An 18,477-nucleotide genomic window follows, 5' to 3' on the forward strand; every position below is an offset into this window, starting at 1 on the left:
AAGGGTCAGGATGGGGAGGCAGTCTCCACCATTCATCCTCTGCCCAGACCCTGACACCTATTCTCCTTACAGAGCAGCAGAGGACTTTGGGCTTTCAGATTTCAGTGGCGCCCTATGCAATACCAAAATTTGGTGCCTCCCCCCTGGCCTCTCATCTTCCTTTGTTTGTCATTGTTACAACGTCCCTGCAGCACCCTCTAGGCTTGGCGCCCAGTGTGGGCGAAGCAGTCGCTCTGCCCTAAATCCACTTGTGTGCAGAGCTATATTCCCCAAAGTTTCCTGGGAAGGAGAATTAATTGTGAAACCACTTGGGCACTAGTAAGTGTCTGTGGACTCAGCTACATTGGCAAAGAAAAAGCGCCTCGTATGTGCTGTATATTCATTAAAACACTGTGACACCAGGTGGCGCTGTGGAGTTCCATTTTTGCCAACCCGATTTCTTATACAAAGTTTACGGCGCGTTTAACTGAAACACTTCTTGGATGTGTCTAGATCCAGCCTGTGTGTGTGTGTGTGTGTGTGTGTGAGAGAGAGAGAGAGAGAGAGAGTTAAATAGCCTTACATGGAGCAGGTCCAGTAGGATGTATTCATTAACGGAGAAGAGAGTCACTTGAAACAGTGTCATGATCAGCAGCTGCACAGGACTGATTTTGCCCAGGACGGCGCCAAAGGCGATGCAGACAGAACCCACACAGAAATCTGCACCAATCATGCTGAGAGGAAGAGGAAGAGGAAGGTTAGAAATGAAGCACATTTATGTATATACAGTGGTACCTCAGGTTACAGATGCTTCAGGTTATGCGTTTTCGGGTTGCGCACCGCGCCGAACCGGAACGGGTTACTTCCGGGTTTCGGCGCTTGCGCATGCACAGAAGTGCTAAATTGCGCTTTGTGCATGCACAGAAGCACCGAATCACGACCCGTGCATGTGCAGATGTGGCGCTGCGGGTTGCGAACATGCCTCCCTCACGGATCACGTTCGCAACCCGAGGTTCCACTGTATATCAAAACCTGTATAAACCAGTGTACTTCCACCTTGAGTCCCCAGACGTTGTTGGACCAGTAGCGGATCGTGTGTTGGGTGGCAAGCAGGTATGGTGCAAACAGACCTGCGGGAGCCCTGGATGGGCACATCACCGCATCATTTTCACCATACCACTGTCCTTCTGCCTCTAATTCCACCCATATGACTGACTGGAGATCAGGCAAGCACCACTGCCTCCCCATGCTACTCCCCATGCTCCCCAATGCTACTGCGTTGGATCACAACTCCCATCATCCTGACCATTAGCTAAGCTGGCTATGGTGATGATGGGAGTTGTAGTCCAACATCTAGGACCCAAGGATGAAGCAACGCTGGGATAAACTGAATCCCTTCCGTATCAGGAGGCCCTCAAGATTCACAGGGAGGACAGAAACACCACGTGTGGATCTTCCGTGTTTCCTGGTCTCCCTTGCCTCTCCTTTACTTTACTTTCCTGTTACAGTGGTACCTCAGGTTAAGTACTTAATTTGTTCTGGAGGTCTGTACTTAACCTGAAACTGTTCTTAACCTGAAGCACCACTTTAGCTAATGGGGCCTCCCACTGCCGCCGGAGCACAATTTTTGTTCTCATCCTGAAGCAAAGTTCTTAACCTGAGGTACTATTTCTGGGTTAGCAGAGTATGTAACCTGAAGCGTATGTAACCTGAAGTGTATGTAACCCGAGGTACCACTGTATTTGTTTTCTAAATGCCTGTTTTAAAGTGTACAGTGGTACCTCGGGTTACATACGCTTCAGGTTACAGACTCCGATAACCCAGAAATAGTACCTCGGGTTAAGAACTTTGCTTCAGGATGAGAACAGAAATCGTGCTCCGGCGGTGTGGCGGCAGCAGGAGGCCCCATTAGCTAAAGTGGTACTTCAGGTTAAGAACAGTTTCAGGTTAAGAATGGACCTCCGGAACAAATTAAGTTCTTAACCTGAGGTACCACTGTAGATTCCTTGAAGCAGGGACCTGTATTTCTGACTTAACTGACCCTGTGGTGGTATGCTACAGAGATATAGTAAACAACAACTGGGCTATTGTCTTGATCCAACTGGCTCATCTTATATTCTTCTGCCTATTCAGACTCTTAATGCCATATTTTAATGCTCTAAGCATTCATTTTGTCCTATTAACAATTCTGTGAAACTCAAAAGTTTCCATATCTTTCTGATTCCCTATAGGGCAAATGGATTCTGTCTCACTCGCCAGCCCTCCTTCCCTGTTCGTATCTTTACATTTAAATACAGTGGTACCTCGGGTTGAGAACTTAATTCGTTCTGGAGGTCTGTTCTTAACCTGAAACTGTTCTTAACCTGAGGTACCACTTTAGCTAATGGGGCCTCCCACTGCCGCCGTGCGATTTCTGTTCTCATCCTGAAGCAAAGTTCTTAACCCGAGGTACTATTTCTGGGTTAGTGGAGTCTGGAACCTGAACTGTCTGTAACCCGAGGTACCACTGTACAACAAACTGGTTCTTTTCACCAGTGTATCACACTAACCTTATAGTCCAGCCAAGAAATACGGGACCCCCACCCACCCACCCCAGCCAGGTTCCATATGGGCAAACTTACCTTTCCACTCCAATGAGTATCTTCCCATTCTCAAAGGTATGAAACCAGCCCTGAACCAGGAGAGCCCACTGGATCCCAAAGGCGGCAAGGAGGAAGTTGAATGCGACAGCCCCAAAACCGTAGCGTTGAAGAAATGTCATGAGGAACCCAAAGCCCACAAAAATCATCACATGAACATCTTGGAAAGCTGCGTTAAAGAAAGAAATTTCATTGACATTGGTTCAAAAACGTGTGTTCAATAGAATAAGAAAACAAGAAGAACATAACGTTTAGAGAAGATTGGAAAGCGTTTATGGAATATATGGGAAATAACTGTGTACAGCTGAAAACGCTGGCAGTGTTAAGATAAATTCAAGAGTGTAAATAAGTTATGATGGATGTAATAATGGAATGGGACGCGGGTGGCGCTGTGGGTTAAACCGCAGAGCCTAGGACTTGCCGATCAGAAGGTCAGCAGTTCAAATCCCCACGACGGGGTGAGCTCCCGTTGCTCGGTCCCAGCTCCTGCCCACCTAGCAGTTCGAAAGCATGTCAAAGTGCAAGTAGATAAATAGGTACTGCTCCAGCGGGAAGTTAAACGATGTTTCCATGCGCTGCTCTGGTTCTCCAGAAGCGGCTTAGTCATGCTGGCCACATGACCCAGAAGCTGTATGCCGGCTCCCTCGGCCAATAAAGCGAGATGAGCGCCGCAACCCCAGAGTCGGCCATGACTGGACCTAATAGTCAGGGGTCCCTTTACCTTTACTAATAATGGAATACTGAATGGTATAGTTTCTGTAAAATATGCAGGGATTGTAACAAGAACCATGGAATGAGAAGAAGGGAAGTCATCTTAAGGATGTGAAAATGAGTACTTTAAATTGTAAAACAGAAAATTTAATAAAAATTATATATAAAAACAAAAGTATGTGTTCACCCCAACCCTCATCTCACTTTATCTGCATATCTAGCAACCATGCTCGCTTCCTGTTTTATTTCATTTCACTTTTAATTCCCACACCACCTTTGAATATTACTATGCACAAGGCACTTTACAGCAACAGAATATGCAACAAAGAACACACACCAGATGATAATCTGATCCAATACAAAAAGTCATAATAAAACATAACTTTAAAATGGAACGGCTTAAATCAAACAAAGTAATATTCAATAATCTATTAGAATATAAGAGTACACAATAAAATCAACTCTCAAAATACCAGCAAATAATAATTAAACAGAAATTCACTCTTAACAATCACAGTAAATAATTGCTAAACTATGATCAATAAAAATAACTGCAAGTTGTGATGCATAAAATGCCACAGTACCTACAAAACCATGTAAAAGGATCAAGTTGAGAAACAAAGATGCACAACTTATAAAACTATTTTTTAAAAAAAATCCCAAATCTAAAAATCCCTAAAAATCTCTAAATGCTGCTGAGGACTCTCACACACAAGTGGCATCGAATGATGCCTTAAGAATACAAAAACATAAGTAGAATTCTGCTGGATCAATGGAATATACTTAGGAAACTGCATCATACGAAGTCAGATCATTGGCCAATCTAGCATACTATTGTCCAATGACAATGACTTTCAAGAAGGAGCCTTTTCCTAGTCCAGCTGGAGATGCTGGGGACTGAACCTAGGAAGCAAAACCTCCTGCAAGCAAAACAGATGCTTAACCATTATAGTCTTTCCCTCTTAGTATCAGACCAGGGGACCACCTAATTGCGTTGGTTTTAAAATTTCGTTTGTTGTTTTGGTTAGAGGGGAAATACTTTAGATATATTAAAAAGGAGAATTCCCTGGGTGTCTAGATCAAGGTTTGGGGTAAGTACTCTTTGATGAGAGAGCACCAGCAGAGATTTAAAAGCACAAACATGCAGCAAAGTAAAGCAAGGAAATATAGGCTATTAGACTTTTAAAATATCCCCTTCTAAGTTGCCTCCAAAGCCCCCCATTTCCCTTAGCATAGAAAGAGACCACATGTTTGGTAAGTTAAAAAATGATTTACTTACCAACTTTTCAAAGGTCAGATTCATGTGTTTTTCCATACAGCAGCAAGAAAAGACAGGCGGTATAACTTAGGCTGCTGAATGGTAAATGTTTCTAAATTATTTGTATAGAAACACAAAGATGGCTTGCTTAAGCCATGCGGTCTAAGCTTGGACCTCCTCACTAGTCAGATTTACAGAGTGGAAGAGAGAGAACAGAGTTTGGTAACCTTTTCTCCCAAGGTGAAGGGGTTTGACCCAGTTAAGCTGGGCAGGACAGCTTATCCTATGGTAATCTTATAATTATACAATAATAATAACTAGCGATGCATTGCAATGACCAATGCAGACCCCATGTGTTGCTTTGCAGCTAGATCTACTGCTGTGCACATATGCGGCAAATGGTTTGGTATACTCCAGTATCTTCTTTCAAAGTGACTTAAGTTGTGTTTCCCATGAAATTCCATTGTATGTAGCAGAACTTGCATATCATTCTCTTGAAACTGAAGCAGCTGGAGTTTCATTCCTAAATGCTTAGGTTTGGGGACATACAGAACAACTCTGAGCTCATCAAGACTTCGTTCAGCTCCGAGGGCCTTCTGGCGGTTCCCTCACTGCGAGAAGTAAGGTGACAGGGAACCAGGCAGAGGGTCTTCTCGGTGGTGGTACCCGCCATGTGGAACGGCCTCCCATCAGATGTCAAAGAAATAAACAACTATCTGACTTTTAGAAGACAACTGAAGGCAGCCCTGTTTAGGGAAGCTTTTAATGTTCAATGTTTTATCGTGTTTTTAATATTTGTTGGGAGCTGGCCAGAGTGGCTGGGGAAACCCAGTCAGATGGGCGGGGTATAAATAAATGATGATGATGATGTGAAAGCAAGCATATTTGTGAAACCCCAAACTATGGACTTCTCATTCAGAAACCGCTAGAAGAGACCGGAAACATCCTGTTATTTGACGTTGCTATTGACGTATCCTCTGTGTGTGTGTGTGTGTGTGTGTGTGTGTGTGTGACAAAATTAGTAAAACGTATCACACGCTGATATACTGGCCATTTGCACTACACAAGGTACACAGTGCACAGCAATTTCCCACCCACCCCCTTGGGCTTCTGCAACTCTGTCTGCATTGCAAAACAAGTCTATACATTTCCAGCCACTTGCCATCCATCATGTCCTCGAGATAGAAATCAGCTCCAGTGATGTAAAATGACACTCAGCAATTATCAGTGGTCCAGGAGGTCCTTAGGCTGCTGAATAAGACCAAGATGAGGGTTATGTTTCCTCCATCATTTGGCCTGGGAATTCCCACCATACACAAACAAGTAAACTTGCATGAATCAGCCCATATTCTGCCCTCATGCATTTAAAGGGCATATGCACTGTGGCTTATTCACTTGCATTTCGAATCTGGCCCATCCCTAAGAAATGGAACATGAATCACTGGGCTAAGTATATTCCTGTTCAGAATGGAAAGAAGCAGAAGTCCCAGCAAAGGACGAATGGATACAAAAACTTATGGAATATGCAGAAATGGCGAAAATCACCGGAAGAATAAGAAATCAAGATAGCAAACTTTTTTAAATAAAATAATGGAAATGGTTTATTGAATATTTACAGATGAACTGCAAACAGATAAAAGTGTTGGCAGGATTATTGTAATAACCTGCAGTTTCGTAAGAGTTTATATTTAAAGTAGATAATTAAATGAGCAAATTAAATGAATTTGGATATGCAGAAGATATTAAAAAATAAATTTAAGGAACTGCAGAAAGAGCAGGGGGGAAGTCAAACTTTGAAATGTTAAAATAATTGTAAAATTTATGAAATGTATAAATTTGAAAAGTATAAATAAAAACTTTTTTTAAAGGGAATGGGTACACAGCTGGCAAACCAGATGAAAAAGGTAAAAAGCACGCACTCTGTGCCCCCAAGATCATATGTGCTTCCTCTTCCATGGAGGATTTAATGGTGGGAATTGGTAAAAGGATATATTAATCATATTTAATCCTACAGAGACCTGTGTGGGTGTGTTAATAACAAAGAAAAGTGGCAGCAAGCCTGTATTCCAAAGTGTGGGGCTTTAGCAGTCTCTCTGATGGGGAGAAAACCCCTAACAGAATTTCATTCTTATCCTTAGGCAGAATAGCGATGCATGGGAATATGCTGTTAAACCTTATTTATTCCGTTTAGCTGTATAAAGCAGCTGATGCCCCTTTCTATCCCTCCTGCAATGAAGCAGACCACACACTGAAGTAAGTTTAAAATACTTTACTTACGTATTTGATGTCACAGTCCTGCATTATTCTATGCAGCAACGATAAGAAATGCAGGCATATGGGTAAAAAGAAAGCAGCAAGATAGCTTCAGACAGGTGTCTAGAGCTGGAAGCTATTGAGAGACACATGCTGCTTCCATAGCTACATCGTAAAGAAAGGAGAAGGGGAAAAGAAGATAAGATATACAGCATTTCCTTCCTCACTGGGGGTGAGGGGACATGACCTAACTGAACCTTCTCTAGCAATTAGAGCTCTGTGGTCCTTGACCCTTTTCATATACTAACAATCATGCAGTTATGTCTGACTACAAAATCTCCCAGAGATCTGGTCAAGTAGGATCTGGAGCCCTCAGAAACAGCCCAGAACAGTAAAGGGGGAGTCAGGCCTTTATGGGAGACTGGCAGGGATCTCTCCCCCAGAAAGGGAACTTGGCCTCTGAAGCAGAGGTGTAACAACCCCTAAGACCCCGGAAGTGATGGCACCAATGCCCTATCTATCCCAGCATCCTGTTCTCACAGTGACCAACTCCCACTGGATGCCCATGGGAAATACTCAGGCAGGATCTGAGCAGAAGATCACTCTCCCCTCCAGTGGTTTCCAGCAACTGGTATTCAGAAGCATCACAAAAAGTATGTGAAAGATGTACCTCAAGGCTGTCAGAGGAAGGGCAAGGGGTTGTTCAATGAATCCCATAAAATCTTGCTTTGTTTTCACTAATGTTTGCTTCTGCTACCAGACAGGCTGGATCTACCAATGTATTTAGAGAAGCCTTGTCAAAGTTAACCTGCAGAGGTGGAAAGGATGGTAGCAGGACCAAGCAGGATTGAATTCCCCAAGAGCATCGGTAGGCAAACTAAGGCCCAGGGGCCGGATCCAGCCCAATCGCCTTCTAAATCCAGCCCATGGACGGTCCGGGAATCAGCATGTTTTTACATGAGTAGAATGTGTCCTTTTATTTAAAACGCATCTCTGGGTTATTTGTGGGGCATGGGAATTCGTTCTTTTCTTTTTTTTCAAAATATAGTCCGGCCCCCCACAAGGTCTGAGGGACATTGGACCGGCCCCCTGCTGAAAAAGTTTGCTGACCCCTGCTCAAGAGGATAAAAACTTTCTAAAAGAATGGGGAAAATTTACAAGTTATCTAGGAGACCACTGTAAGCTGATGGAAGCAAGAGCAGGATTTTGACACACTTGTAGTGTAAAAAATATTATGGCAATATGGTTCGATATAAAAACTGGACTACAGAGTAATGTGCAGTTGTAGATGTTTTAAAACAAGACCCCATGGACAGGATGAGGGAAAGACGTGAGATTCAGGGAATCTCCACATATAGTATTACTTTATTGATGTGTGTTTATTTGTATTTTATATTTGTAAAATTAATAAAATGGTGTGTTTTTTAAAAAAAAGAATTTCCCATTCATTAGTTGATGGGCAGTGGGAGCCGACCAGCTTTCTTCAGGTACATGAAAGATTTCCACACAGGGAGCTCTCTCATACACCCAGACCCAACAGCACTGGACTCCCCACAAGGTGGTACAGTCCTTTCTTCAGGGATTGGCTGTGTAAGGCAATCCAGCCACTTTTCCAGCGGTCCCACACTTGATGTAACATTTGAAGCCAACAGCTGGGATAGTTCCGTCGATAGAGCTTGAGACTCTTAATCTTAGGTTTGTGAGTTCAAGCCCCACGTTGCACAAAAGATTCCTGCATAACAAGGGGTTGGATTAGATGACCCTGGTGTTCAATTCCAACTCTACAATTCTATGAATCTATGAACAGTCATGGCACCCCCTCTTCATGAGGAGGGGGAAACTTCCTGGGATTGCTTTGGGAACTCGTGTGATTCAGAGGCAAAGTTAAAATGTGTCAGCTAAATTTCAAGTTAGTACAATAAGTACAGAAAGAATAAAGTAAGCGCTGTCTGGTCTCCTAGAATACAAAGGAATGTTAATCCTATGCAAAAGTGGAGGAGGAAAGAGATAAAATTGCACGTCAATAGGAAACAGGATTGTCCAGTTCAGATTGTATCCCTTAACCGACACAAATGAAGAACTTTGGCAGCTGAGTCAATCATAACCAACATGTTCTATCCCTAATATAATATATTCATGTCGACTCCCAGAAGAAGAAAATGTTGTAACGCTACTACTGCCACCAGTAGAGGAAGTTTAATGATTAAACAGTGTCTGGCTTAATCCAGGCTTTCTACTGATGTGAGGGTGAGACTGAGCAGCTAAGCTTTCCAGGGACTGAGGGAACTAGCCGAGATTCTCATCTCAAACTCGTGTTTAATGAAGTGAGGTGTTTTGTTTATGAAACCCAAGTGAGGAGCGTGTGATTTTCCCCAAGCACGTCGCGTCGGAACTCTGTTAATATCAATGCCACTGTAAAAGTCTTGGGTGAGTGGGAGCATTTGGGAGAGGCTGCATAATAGAGAAAAAACAAAACACCCAGGCTTTGCCATACTACCAAAGTGGTGGCAGTTCGTGAATGAGGAAGACATCCGGTGACATCACACCCAGCTGAAATTAAGTAAGGTTACCATCTGCACCATACGTTTAAAGCAGTAGCATACCACTTTAAGCAGTCATAGCTTCTCACAGAGAATCCTGGGAAAGGTAGTTTGTTCAAGGGTGCTGAGAGTTGCAGTCCTCGAGAGTGGTTTAACAATCACTCCCTCTTCCCAGGGAACTCTGGGAAATGTAGGCCATTTCCTTCAAGGGTACAGTACTTGGAACTGCAGCTCTTTGAAGGGTAATCCACAGTTCCCAGGGTTCTTTAGGGGAAGCTATGTGTTTTCTATGCATGGTGTGGAATGCGTGTGACCTCAAAAAACAGGGTGCCTCTGAGAAGATGCTTAGACTTGTAATTTGTTTCCACTACCAGAACTGAACTAAGCTTACGGTCTATTCACACAAAATTCCACTCCTGGTTACAGTGGTACCTCGGGTTACATACACTTCAGGTTACATTCGCTTCAGGTTACAGACTCCGCTAACCCAGAAATATTACCTCGGGTTAAGAACTTTGCTTCAAGATGAGAACAGAAATCGTGCTCTAGTGGCGCAGCGGCAGCGGGAGGCCCCATTAGCTAAAGTGGTGCTTCAGGTTAAGTACAATTTCAGGTTAAGAACGGACCTCCGGAACAAATTAAGTACTTAACCCGAGGTACCACTGTGTCTTTCTTCCGTTCAGCAGCCTACTTTAGGTGGAAAAAGTCAGCTTGTTGTTGCTACTGTTAAACAACTGAGAGTCAGAAATCCTGGCTTAGGAAAAGCTAACATGCTGCTCTACAGATGTTGTGTGGACTATAATTCCCATCAGCCACAGCCAGCATGGTGAATGATCAGGGATGATGGGAGTTCCAGTCCACAACAGCTCGAAGGCGCCACATTGCCCACCACTGTCCTTGCCAATCTCCTTCAAATTAGCCAGGGATCCCAGTTGACTTTAAAGCAAACTAGTTGGCCCAACCAAAAGATCTAATGACTCCTTTTCAGTCCCTTCATATTCTGTGGAATCCACAGGGTTGCAAAGACCAACAACAATACTAGTCAGTGCTATAAAAAAGAGGTGCCATGAACTACTGCATATAATGTATGTTTGCATGTATTTGAGAAAGGGTGGTAGTAATTCTTTCCTTGAAACCTGAGAAACAGCGCACAGTTTCTCCCCAATCCTGTGACTGCTTTTGTCCTCCAGCCTATACCGCTTGAAGTGAGTCAGGCTTCACCATCTCTCTGTTTGGCACCTATCCAAATCGGGCAAAACAACACACATCCTGATACACCCATTAACCTCCATCCCCAAATGGTTGTATACAGGGAAGAACCAGGCACAAGAACCAAGACAGGTAAGATGAGAAGGAATAGAGAGGATGGGCTGCTCAGGGGCGATGGGCACAGAATGGGGAAAGCGCTCCAAACATTACAAAGAGGGATGGGAGAGGAATTTGCTTTCCTTTGCAATTTAAGGTGAAACTACCCAATTCATGGTGGGACGCGGGTGACGCTGTGGGTTAAACCACAGAGCCTAGGGCTTGCCGATCAGAAGGTCGGCGGTTCGAATCCCCACGACGGGGTGAGATCCCATTGCTTGGTCCCTGCTCCTGCCAACCTAGCAGTTTGAAAGCACAAAGTGCAAGTAGCACAGTGTTTCCATGCACTGCTCTAGTTTGCCAGAAGCGACTTAGTCATGCTGGCCACATGACCCGGAAGCTGTATGCTGGCTCCCTCAGCCAATAAAGCGAGATGAGCGCCACAACCCCCAGAGTCATCTGTGATTGGACCTAATGGTCAGGGATCCCTTTACCTTTACCTTTACCCAATTCACACCTCTTGAACCGATAAAGGTAAAGGTAAAGGGACCCCTGACCATTAGGTCCAGTCGTGACCGACTCTGGGGTTGCGGCGCTCATCTCGCTTTATTGGCCGAGGGAGCCGGCGTTTGTCTGCAGACAGCTTCCAGGTCATGTGGTCAGCATGACTATGCCACTTCTGGTGAACCAGAGCAGCACACGGAAATGCCGTTTACCTTCCCGCCGGAGCGGTGCTTTCGAACTGCTAGGTTGGCAGGAGCAGGGACCGAGCAAAGGGAGTTGACCCCGTCGTGGGGATTCGAACTGCCGACCTTCTGATCAGCAAGTCCTAGGCTCTGTGGTTTAACCCCCAGCGCCACCGCGTCCCTCCTCGAACCGATACATGAATGTAAAAGACATTTATCCTTTGTAAGGTCCACTTTTCAGAATTCTGCAGTGCAATTCTCCAACCAAGCTGCATATATTAGAGGGAGGTGTGCATACAAATGCATATATTAGTAAAAAAAACAAAAACAATGCACATTCTGCTTGCCCAAATGAGTATGTTAGTCAAAACTGCCTGCAAAAACATATCATTAGGAGAAATTAGTGCTAGAACGTTGACAAATTTTCATTAGCATTTCTTAATAATTGCAAACTGCTATGGAAATGTAGATAACTTGAGTTTAAGATTTGAAAAAATTGAGAAACTTAAATGGACAGTTTCTCCGATAATGGAGTTGTTCAACACATGTGGAGAATAGCTGCACTGCCTAAGATTTATCTTGAGGCTTGCTAACGGTGGCCAGTTTTTCTCTGCTCTTTTCTTCCCTATTCTCCCAAGGGACCAGGGTATTCCTTTTGGCATTGGCAAAAGAAACAAAGACTTGCTGACATTTAGGCTTGACATTTCCTTTCCCCCATAGCCTTTGGTTCAAATGGAAATCTTGTTTTGCTGACCCCAGTCTGATCAAATTCAGTATTCATTTCCATGTACATTTACCTGAAGGGAAGCCCCTTGAACTCAGTGAGCCTGACAGTGCAATCCTACCCATGTCAAAGCAAGACCCATTGACTTACTCTCTGGTAAGAGATTCAGAGTTCTGTGGAACTCAGAAGCTTACTCATTTGTTGATCACTTGTTGAAATTTTTCTTTGCACAAGTATTGCACTGTTGTGGATTTCCACCCCACCCAGCCCCTTACCCATTACATATGGCAATGTTAAGGCACCCAGTCTGTAGTACATGAATAGGAAACCTGTGGCCTTTCAGATGTTGTTGGACTTCAACTCCCAGCATCCTTGGCCAGCGTGACCAATGGCCAGGTAATGATGGGAGTTGTAGTTCATCAACATCTGAAAAACCACCCTGGTCTTTCCTCTTAGTGCTTAAACTGGTGAAACCATCATTCTCTCCCCACATGGATTTCTAAGAGCTGTGGTCCTATGTGAGTTGCATACAGATTTATAAGAGAATTCTCAGCATCCCCACCAAGCTACAGTTCACAGGATTTATTTTTATTTTTTTAGAGCCATGCCTGCTAAGCTGATACAAAACCAATATAAATTAGAAATGCAGATGTTCCTGAATTCTCCATTAGAGTGTAATCAATACAGATCACAAATTTAAAGCCCAAGGCTGCCCCCCAAAGAATCTTGGGAACTGTAGTTTACCCCCACACAGAGCTATAGTCTACAGTTTCCAGGGAACTACAGTTCCCAGGATTCTTTGGGGAGAGTCACATGCTTTAAATTTATGGCATGGGTGTGTCGATTGCACATTAAACCAATTCACACATTTGGCTGCTGCTGAAGCAGAGATCTGGATCCCACTCCAAACTCCTAGCTTGTCCATTTTCCAATTTGCGTGAAACTTACTTAATAAGTGGCTGTTGGAAGATTTCTGCCTTAGGCTGCTACTGTTTTAGCTCTCTCGAGGTGGGTTGTTAGTCTTTTGCAGCAATAGACAACAAAGACCTGGGGCACCTTAAAAGATGAACCAATTTATTATCGCATAAGCTTTCGTGGACTCAAGGCCACTTTGTAAGATGTGCAAAGTGAAATCTTAGTTGGCAGGGAGAAAACTGGGAGTTGGGCGACAATGAGATACAACCCCACTTCAACAAATCAGTTGTAACTAAAGCACAAATCTATGTTGAAAAGGCACACCCTTCAGTGTAGCAGATTGGTGATCACATACTCAGCATTGCTAAGATGATTGTATCAACACCTGTATTGCGGCAGGAACCAATACAGATAACCATTGATAACAACAGATATCCTGGCATTGGTCAACTAATTAGGCTTACAAAGACAATCAAGAACGCATCTTTCCTTAACAGCTGATTTCTGATTTTAACATTTTTATATGGTTCTATCGTATGATTTTATGCATAATTGTTGTAACCCACTCTGCTATTTTTTTTTATGAACGGTGGGATACAATTTTTAAATACAAATAACAATGCAAAGTTAGTATACGTAGGGTGGTTTTTAAAAACCTTTACCTCAATGAATTGTAATTCTGTTTATAGGTAGGTAGCTATGTTGGTCTGCTGTAGTCGAAACAAAATAAAAAAAAAATCCTTCCAGTAGCACCTTAGAGACCAAATAAGTTTGTTATTGGCATGAGCTTTCGTGTACTGGAAGGAATTTTTGTAATTCTGTTGTTTCACAACAAATATTTTGTGAATATTACATGTGAATAACTGCGCATGTGTACAGCTCAGGGTCTGTGTACCCAGGCAGAGGGATTGCAACCCATTGAATATGAACACCCCTATTGTATTCTTGCTTTGTGATCCTTTTATTTCTGAATGGCAACCTTGAGGTCAGTTACAGAGTGTCCTGGGAGTTTGAAAGATTCTCCCACTGGTTCATGAATAGTGCAATCTCATTACATGAATGTAACATTTTTTCCTTTGTTTCAGCTTGTTAGCTGTTTTCACATTTTGGCTGGGGGGGGTGGGGAGGAATGTCGAGATTTGTGCCCGCTTATTCTTCTACATAGAGACTGGCACATCTGTCCTATGTAGAATACCGATGGGCATTGCTACTAGATGACGGCACGAGGGAGAGAGAAAAATCAGCATCCCAAAACCCCTTTGCCAGGGAAGTTTTTAATGTTTGACATTTTATCATGTTTTAATATTCCGTTGGAAGCTGCCCAGATTACTACTACTACTACTATTATTATTATTATTATTATTATTATTATTATTATTATTACAGTTGCCACTAGGATTGTTTAAGCAGAAGAACTTGTGGAGGCCCAGTGTGGTGTCCTGAACAGAGTATTCACTTGAACTGAGAAGGAAGCGTGTTTTGCCATGAAAGGTCATTGCATAACCTTTGGACAGAAACTACCACCTCAGCCCAACATTCCTCATAGGATTCCCATTTAGACATAATGGTAAAGCCAGTGAATGGTACAATCAGTGAGGGGTCTGAATGAGGAGAGTTTTGAGGGCCATAGATAGAGGCCTAGAGGTCCACATTTGGTCCTCAGGCTTGAGGTACTTCACTGTTGTCCATAGAGGTTCTTACTTGGCTCAGGCTCCATCCACACTCAACACTGAAAGCCCATGACTTCCCCCAAAGAATAATAACTGAATTTTTAAAGGGGGCTGGGAAATGGTAAGCAAACCACAGTTCCCAGGATTCTCAGGGGGCAGCCATGACTGTTGAAGTGCTATAAATGTGCTTTAAATGTAGTGTGGATGTGACCTCATCCTTTTAACTTGGTTTTATTTAATTAGTTGGTTGCATTTATATTTGAGGGAGTGTCTCCACCCCCATTGTTCAGCCTGGACACTGAGGTCCAGCTCCGAGGGCCTTCTGATGGTTCCCTCATTGCAAGAAGTGAGGTTACAGGGAACCAGGCAGAGGGCCTTCTCAGTAGTGGTGCCCACCCTGTGGACCGCCCTTCCACCAGATGTCAAGGAAATAAACAACTATCTGACTTTTAGAAGACATCTGAAGGCAGCCCTGTTTAGGGAAGTTTTTAATGTTTGATGTTTTATCGTGTTTTTAATACTCTGTTGGGAGCCTCCCAGAGTGGCTGGGGAAACCCTACCACATGAGCAGGGTATAAATAATAAATCATCATCATCATCATCATCATCATCATCATCAGTGCTTTTTTCTGGGGGTACGCAGGGGTACACAAACCCCTAAACATTTTGTGAATCTAACTTTGTCCTCATTGAGAGACAGTATTTCAATATGAGTAGGAAAAGGAGAGTACCCCTAAACATTTTTTAAGGAAAAAAAAGCACTGATGATGATGATATCCCACTTTTTTCTCCCAGGAGCTCACAAGGTGGGGTACATGGTTTTCCCCTTCCTCACTGAATCCACACAACACCCCTGTTAAGTAAGTTAAGCTGAGAGGCAAGGTGAGCTTCCTGGCAAAGTTAGGCTTTGAATCCTGGTCTCTCAGGTTTGGTCCTAGTTCAACATCTCTTCCCTAAGCAGGGTCATCTATTCCTTTCTCAAGCTGCCCTTGCCCTCCAATATGCACACTTAGCTGCAGTGATGCCTGTAGGGCAGGAGTCTAGCCCCCACTTCAGCAGAAGGAGCAGAAGGACCCTCAAAAGTCAGTTGGGTGGGCTTACCATGGTCTCCCATCCAAAGAGCACTATCCCATAAGAACACCAAGTCCACAGTTCTACCTAACCTAACCATACCAATTGTTCAACCGAATAAGCTCAAGGATGGTCACTGGCTCAGAATGCTTCCGTAAATCAGGTGTGAGGGTAGCTCAGTCTGTAAAGCATGAGGCTCTTAATTTCAAGGTTGTTGGTTCGAGCCCCACGTTAGGCAAAAAGAGCACTACATTGCAGGGGGTTGGACTAGATGCCCCACGTGGCCCCTTCCAACTCTACAATTCTGTGAACCTTTGGCCCTCCAGATGTTGCTGAACTACATCTCCCATCAGTCCCAGCAAGCATGGCCAATGAGCAAGGATGATGGGAGCTGCAGTTCAGCAACATCTGAGGGAGAGAACTAAAGGTTCCTCACACCTGCAGAAAAGGCTTTGCTCTCTGCATTTAACTATATCAAGACTCCTTTGTGCAAAACTGCATTAAAGTTACGTTTTTGCTGCTAGAAATAGTTTATTTCTGTATCAGAATGCCCGAGCACACTGCCCACCCCTTCCCCTAAGTGAGGAGGAAACTAGTCTTGTCTAAAGCTAGGACTGGCCCAAAATTCTTTTTGGCCTGAAGCAGAACAGAAAACAGAAAACCTCTCCCCAAGTCACGGTATACAGTATTTTGGCACCTGAGAAAAATCCCTGCCTCAAAATAGAATTAAAAAATAGATACTTGATCATTGTTGCCCTTTCACAGCATCTAAGATCAGCTGCCTGAAACAGCCACGGCACTTTGTCCAATGGTAGGGCTGGCTGTATATGACCAGAACACTGAAATTAAACTGATCTGGGACTGAAATCATTCCTCTGTGATAACTTGCCTCACCAATGCAGGATCATGATTCCCGTTTAACCCCTTTCCTTTGGGTGCTTGCCAACACCCAGTGTGCAGTGGTTGGGGTCCCAAGGTCTACATATAGATGGTGCCCCATGGATGGGGTCCAATGGGAGAAATAAAGAACCACTGGGCTCCTCTGGATCACCTGTTTACTGAGCAGCTATCCTGATTCCCTTGCGCAAAGCTTACACAGAGGCTAGTTTATACCTGGTGTTTCTTGAGCATTGATTTTGATTTGTTTGCAGGAATTTTATACAACAATGAGCATTCATCCTGATTTTCTTGCAGGGGTTTTATGCAGCTTTCTGCTAAACCATTCGTGCACCCCTCACTTTCGAACACCGTCAACTGTCCCGTCACTTTCTTAACTGCAAACAGTCTGTTTCTTTTCTTTAAAAAGTGCCTTTGTTGCACCAGAGTGACAGAATGCTTTGATCCTCATCAGTCACCCAAACCTAAATTTCCTGGTATGCAGTAAGAACCCCTCCTTCAAAAATCCCGACAATCTGGAAAGGCCCCCGTAACGTTAATGGCCAAATGTCAACATTACTTACACGGGTATCTGAAGTAGAAGTCATTCTCGGCGTCGCTCGTGATGTTCTTCTCCTGCTTCGCCTTCTCCCAGCCGGCTATATCGGATTCTGCGTTGAAGCGCACGAAGACGCCAAAAAGGATGATCATGGCAAGCTCCCAGAGGAGGCAAACCAGCGGCAGACGCCAGCGCATGTCGGTGTTCCTCGCCATCATAGTCCTCGCAATCAGTTTGTCATTTGCCTGCTTGTTTGGTGAAGGGGAAAGAGGAGCTGTGTGTGAGCTGGGAGGTGCGAAGTTACAGTCCCAACTGCTGGGGGAAGTTCATTCATTTTATGTCATCTGGGGAGAAGTGGGTGTGACCGTGCGGCTGTCAGTCATCACTTCAGACACTCAAGGACACTGGCAACCAGTCCCATTTCAGAGCTTGCTTAATAGATCAGGGCACTCTCTCATATAACCAGCCACAAACAAAGGGGCGAGGCACATGTGTCGGGCCGCCTTAAGAAACTGAGTGCATTCTGTGTGCTCAGCATCACAGATGAATAGATTCAGCATCACGGCTGGATGGATTCCATGATTAGCATCACAGCATCCTAAGGTGGGAGCGGCTAGAGGTTGATAAGCCAGGGTTATCTGTGGGGTACACACAGTGGCTGAGTTTGTGCTGGTGCGGGGAGGCAGCCGCAGTGCCATCACAGCTAAGAAAATGACCACTCTATGTATCTCATCTACATTTGCACTCTGCTTAGGAACCATACCTGTTGCACTGCGTTCTCATGTGGACTCACTGTTTCAGTTTGCGAGTAGGAGGAGTGACAATCTTTACCTCCCCAGGTGAGCGATGGGGAAGGGACTTAGCAGGTGAGAGAGTCGGGAGGGAAGGCTGACATTCAAGGGATGTAAGTTAACTGTGGTGAATCTATGCGGACTGGTTTTTTGAAACGGAGATCCCCCCCCCCTTTTGGCCTTATATACTGCTGTTTTATTTCTGCGCTAAGCTTGATCCTCGCACCTGTTTAGTTTCAAGCTGTTAAAACAGTCTATTGATTTGTACAAAGTTGCTTGCACAGGTTGATTTTTTAATGATATATTTAAAGACTGACATTATGGGTTATTTGTAATGGTTCCTAACATGGTTTCTGAATTGCGGTTGTCCTTTGTGCGGTGTAGTGTGAGCTGCTTCGGGCACACGTGTGTGCGTGTGTGTTTGTGTGCGTGTGTATTGACAGCATACATTTAAAGCACTACGACACCACTTTAAATGTATGAAAGAACCAAGGCCAGAG

The 18,477-nt window shown here is 44.0% G+C and overlaps 2 protein-coding genes across 2 annotated transcripts in view; one reads left to right on the forward strand and one right to left on the reverse strand.

The window, feature by feature from the left end:
* RHCG (Rh family C glycoprotein) overlaps window positions 1-17,678 on the reverse strand; it is a 34,078-nt gene extending 16,400 nt beyond the window's left edge. Inside the window, exons 1-3 of the mRNA XM_080980461.1 lie at window positions 17,212-17,678; window positions 2,601-2,787; window positions 563-713 (exon numbers count right to left, since the gene is read on the reverse strand). Coding sequence (XP_080836587.1) covers window positions 563-713; window positions 2,601-2,787; window positions 17,212-17,404 — 531 coding nt within the window. The 5' untranslated portion in view covers window positions 17,405-17,678. The remainder of the gene's footprint in view (window positions 1-562; window positions 714-2,600; window positions 2,788-17,211) is intronic.
* Window positions 17,679-18,032: 354 nt separating this feature from the next.
* Window positions 18,033-18,477, forward strand: part of TICRR (TOPBP1 interacting checkpoint and replication regulator) — a 38,463-nt gene continuing 38,018 nt past the window's right edge. The window contains exon 1 of the mRNA XM_080980229.1: window positions 18,033-18,052. The gene's annotated coding sequence lies outside the window, so the exon portion shown is untranslated. The remainder of the gene's footprint in view (window positions 18,053-18,477) is intronic.

The sequence above is a fragment of the Podarcis pityusensis genome (genome assembly GCF_964106645.2).
Source record: "Podarcis pityusensis genome assembly, chromosome: 14".
NCBI classification, from domain to species: Eukaryota; Metazoa; Chordata; class Lepidosauria; order Squamata; family Lacertidae; genus Podarcis; species Podarcis pityusensis.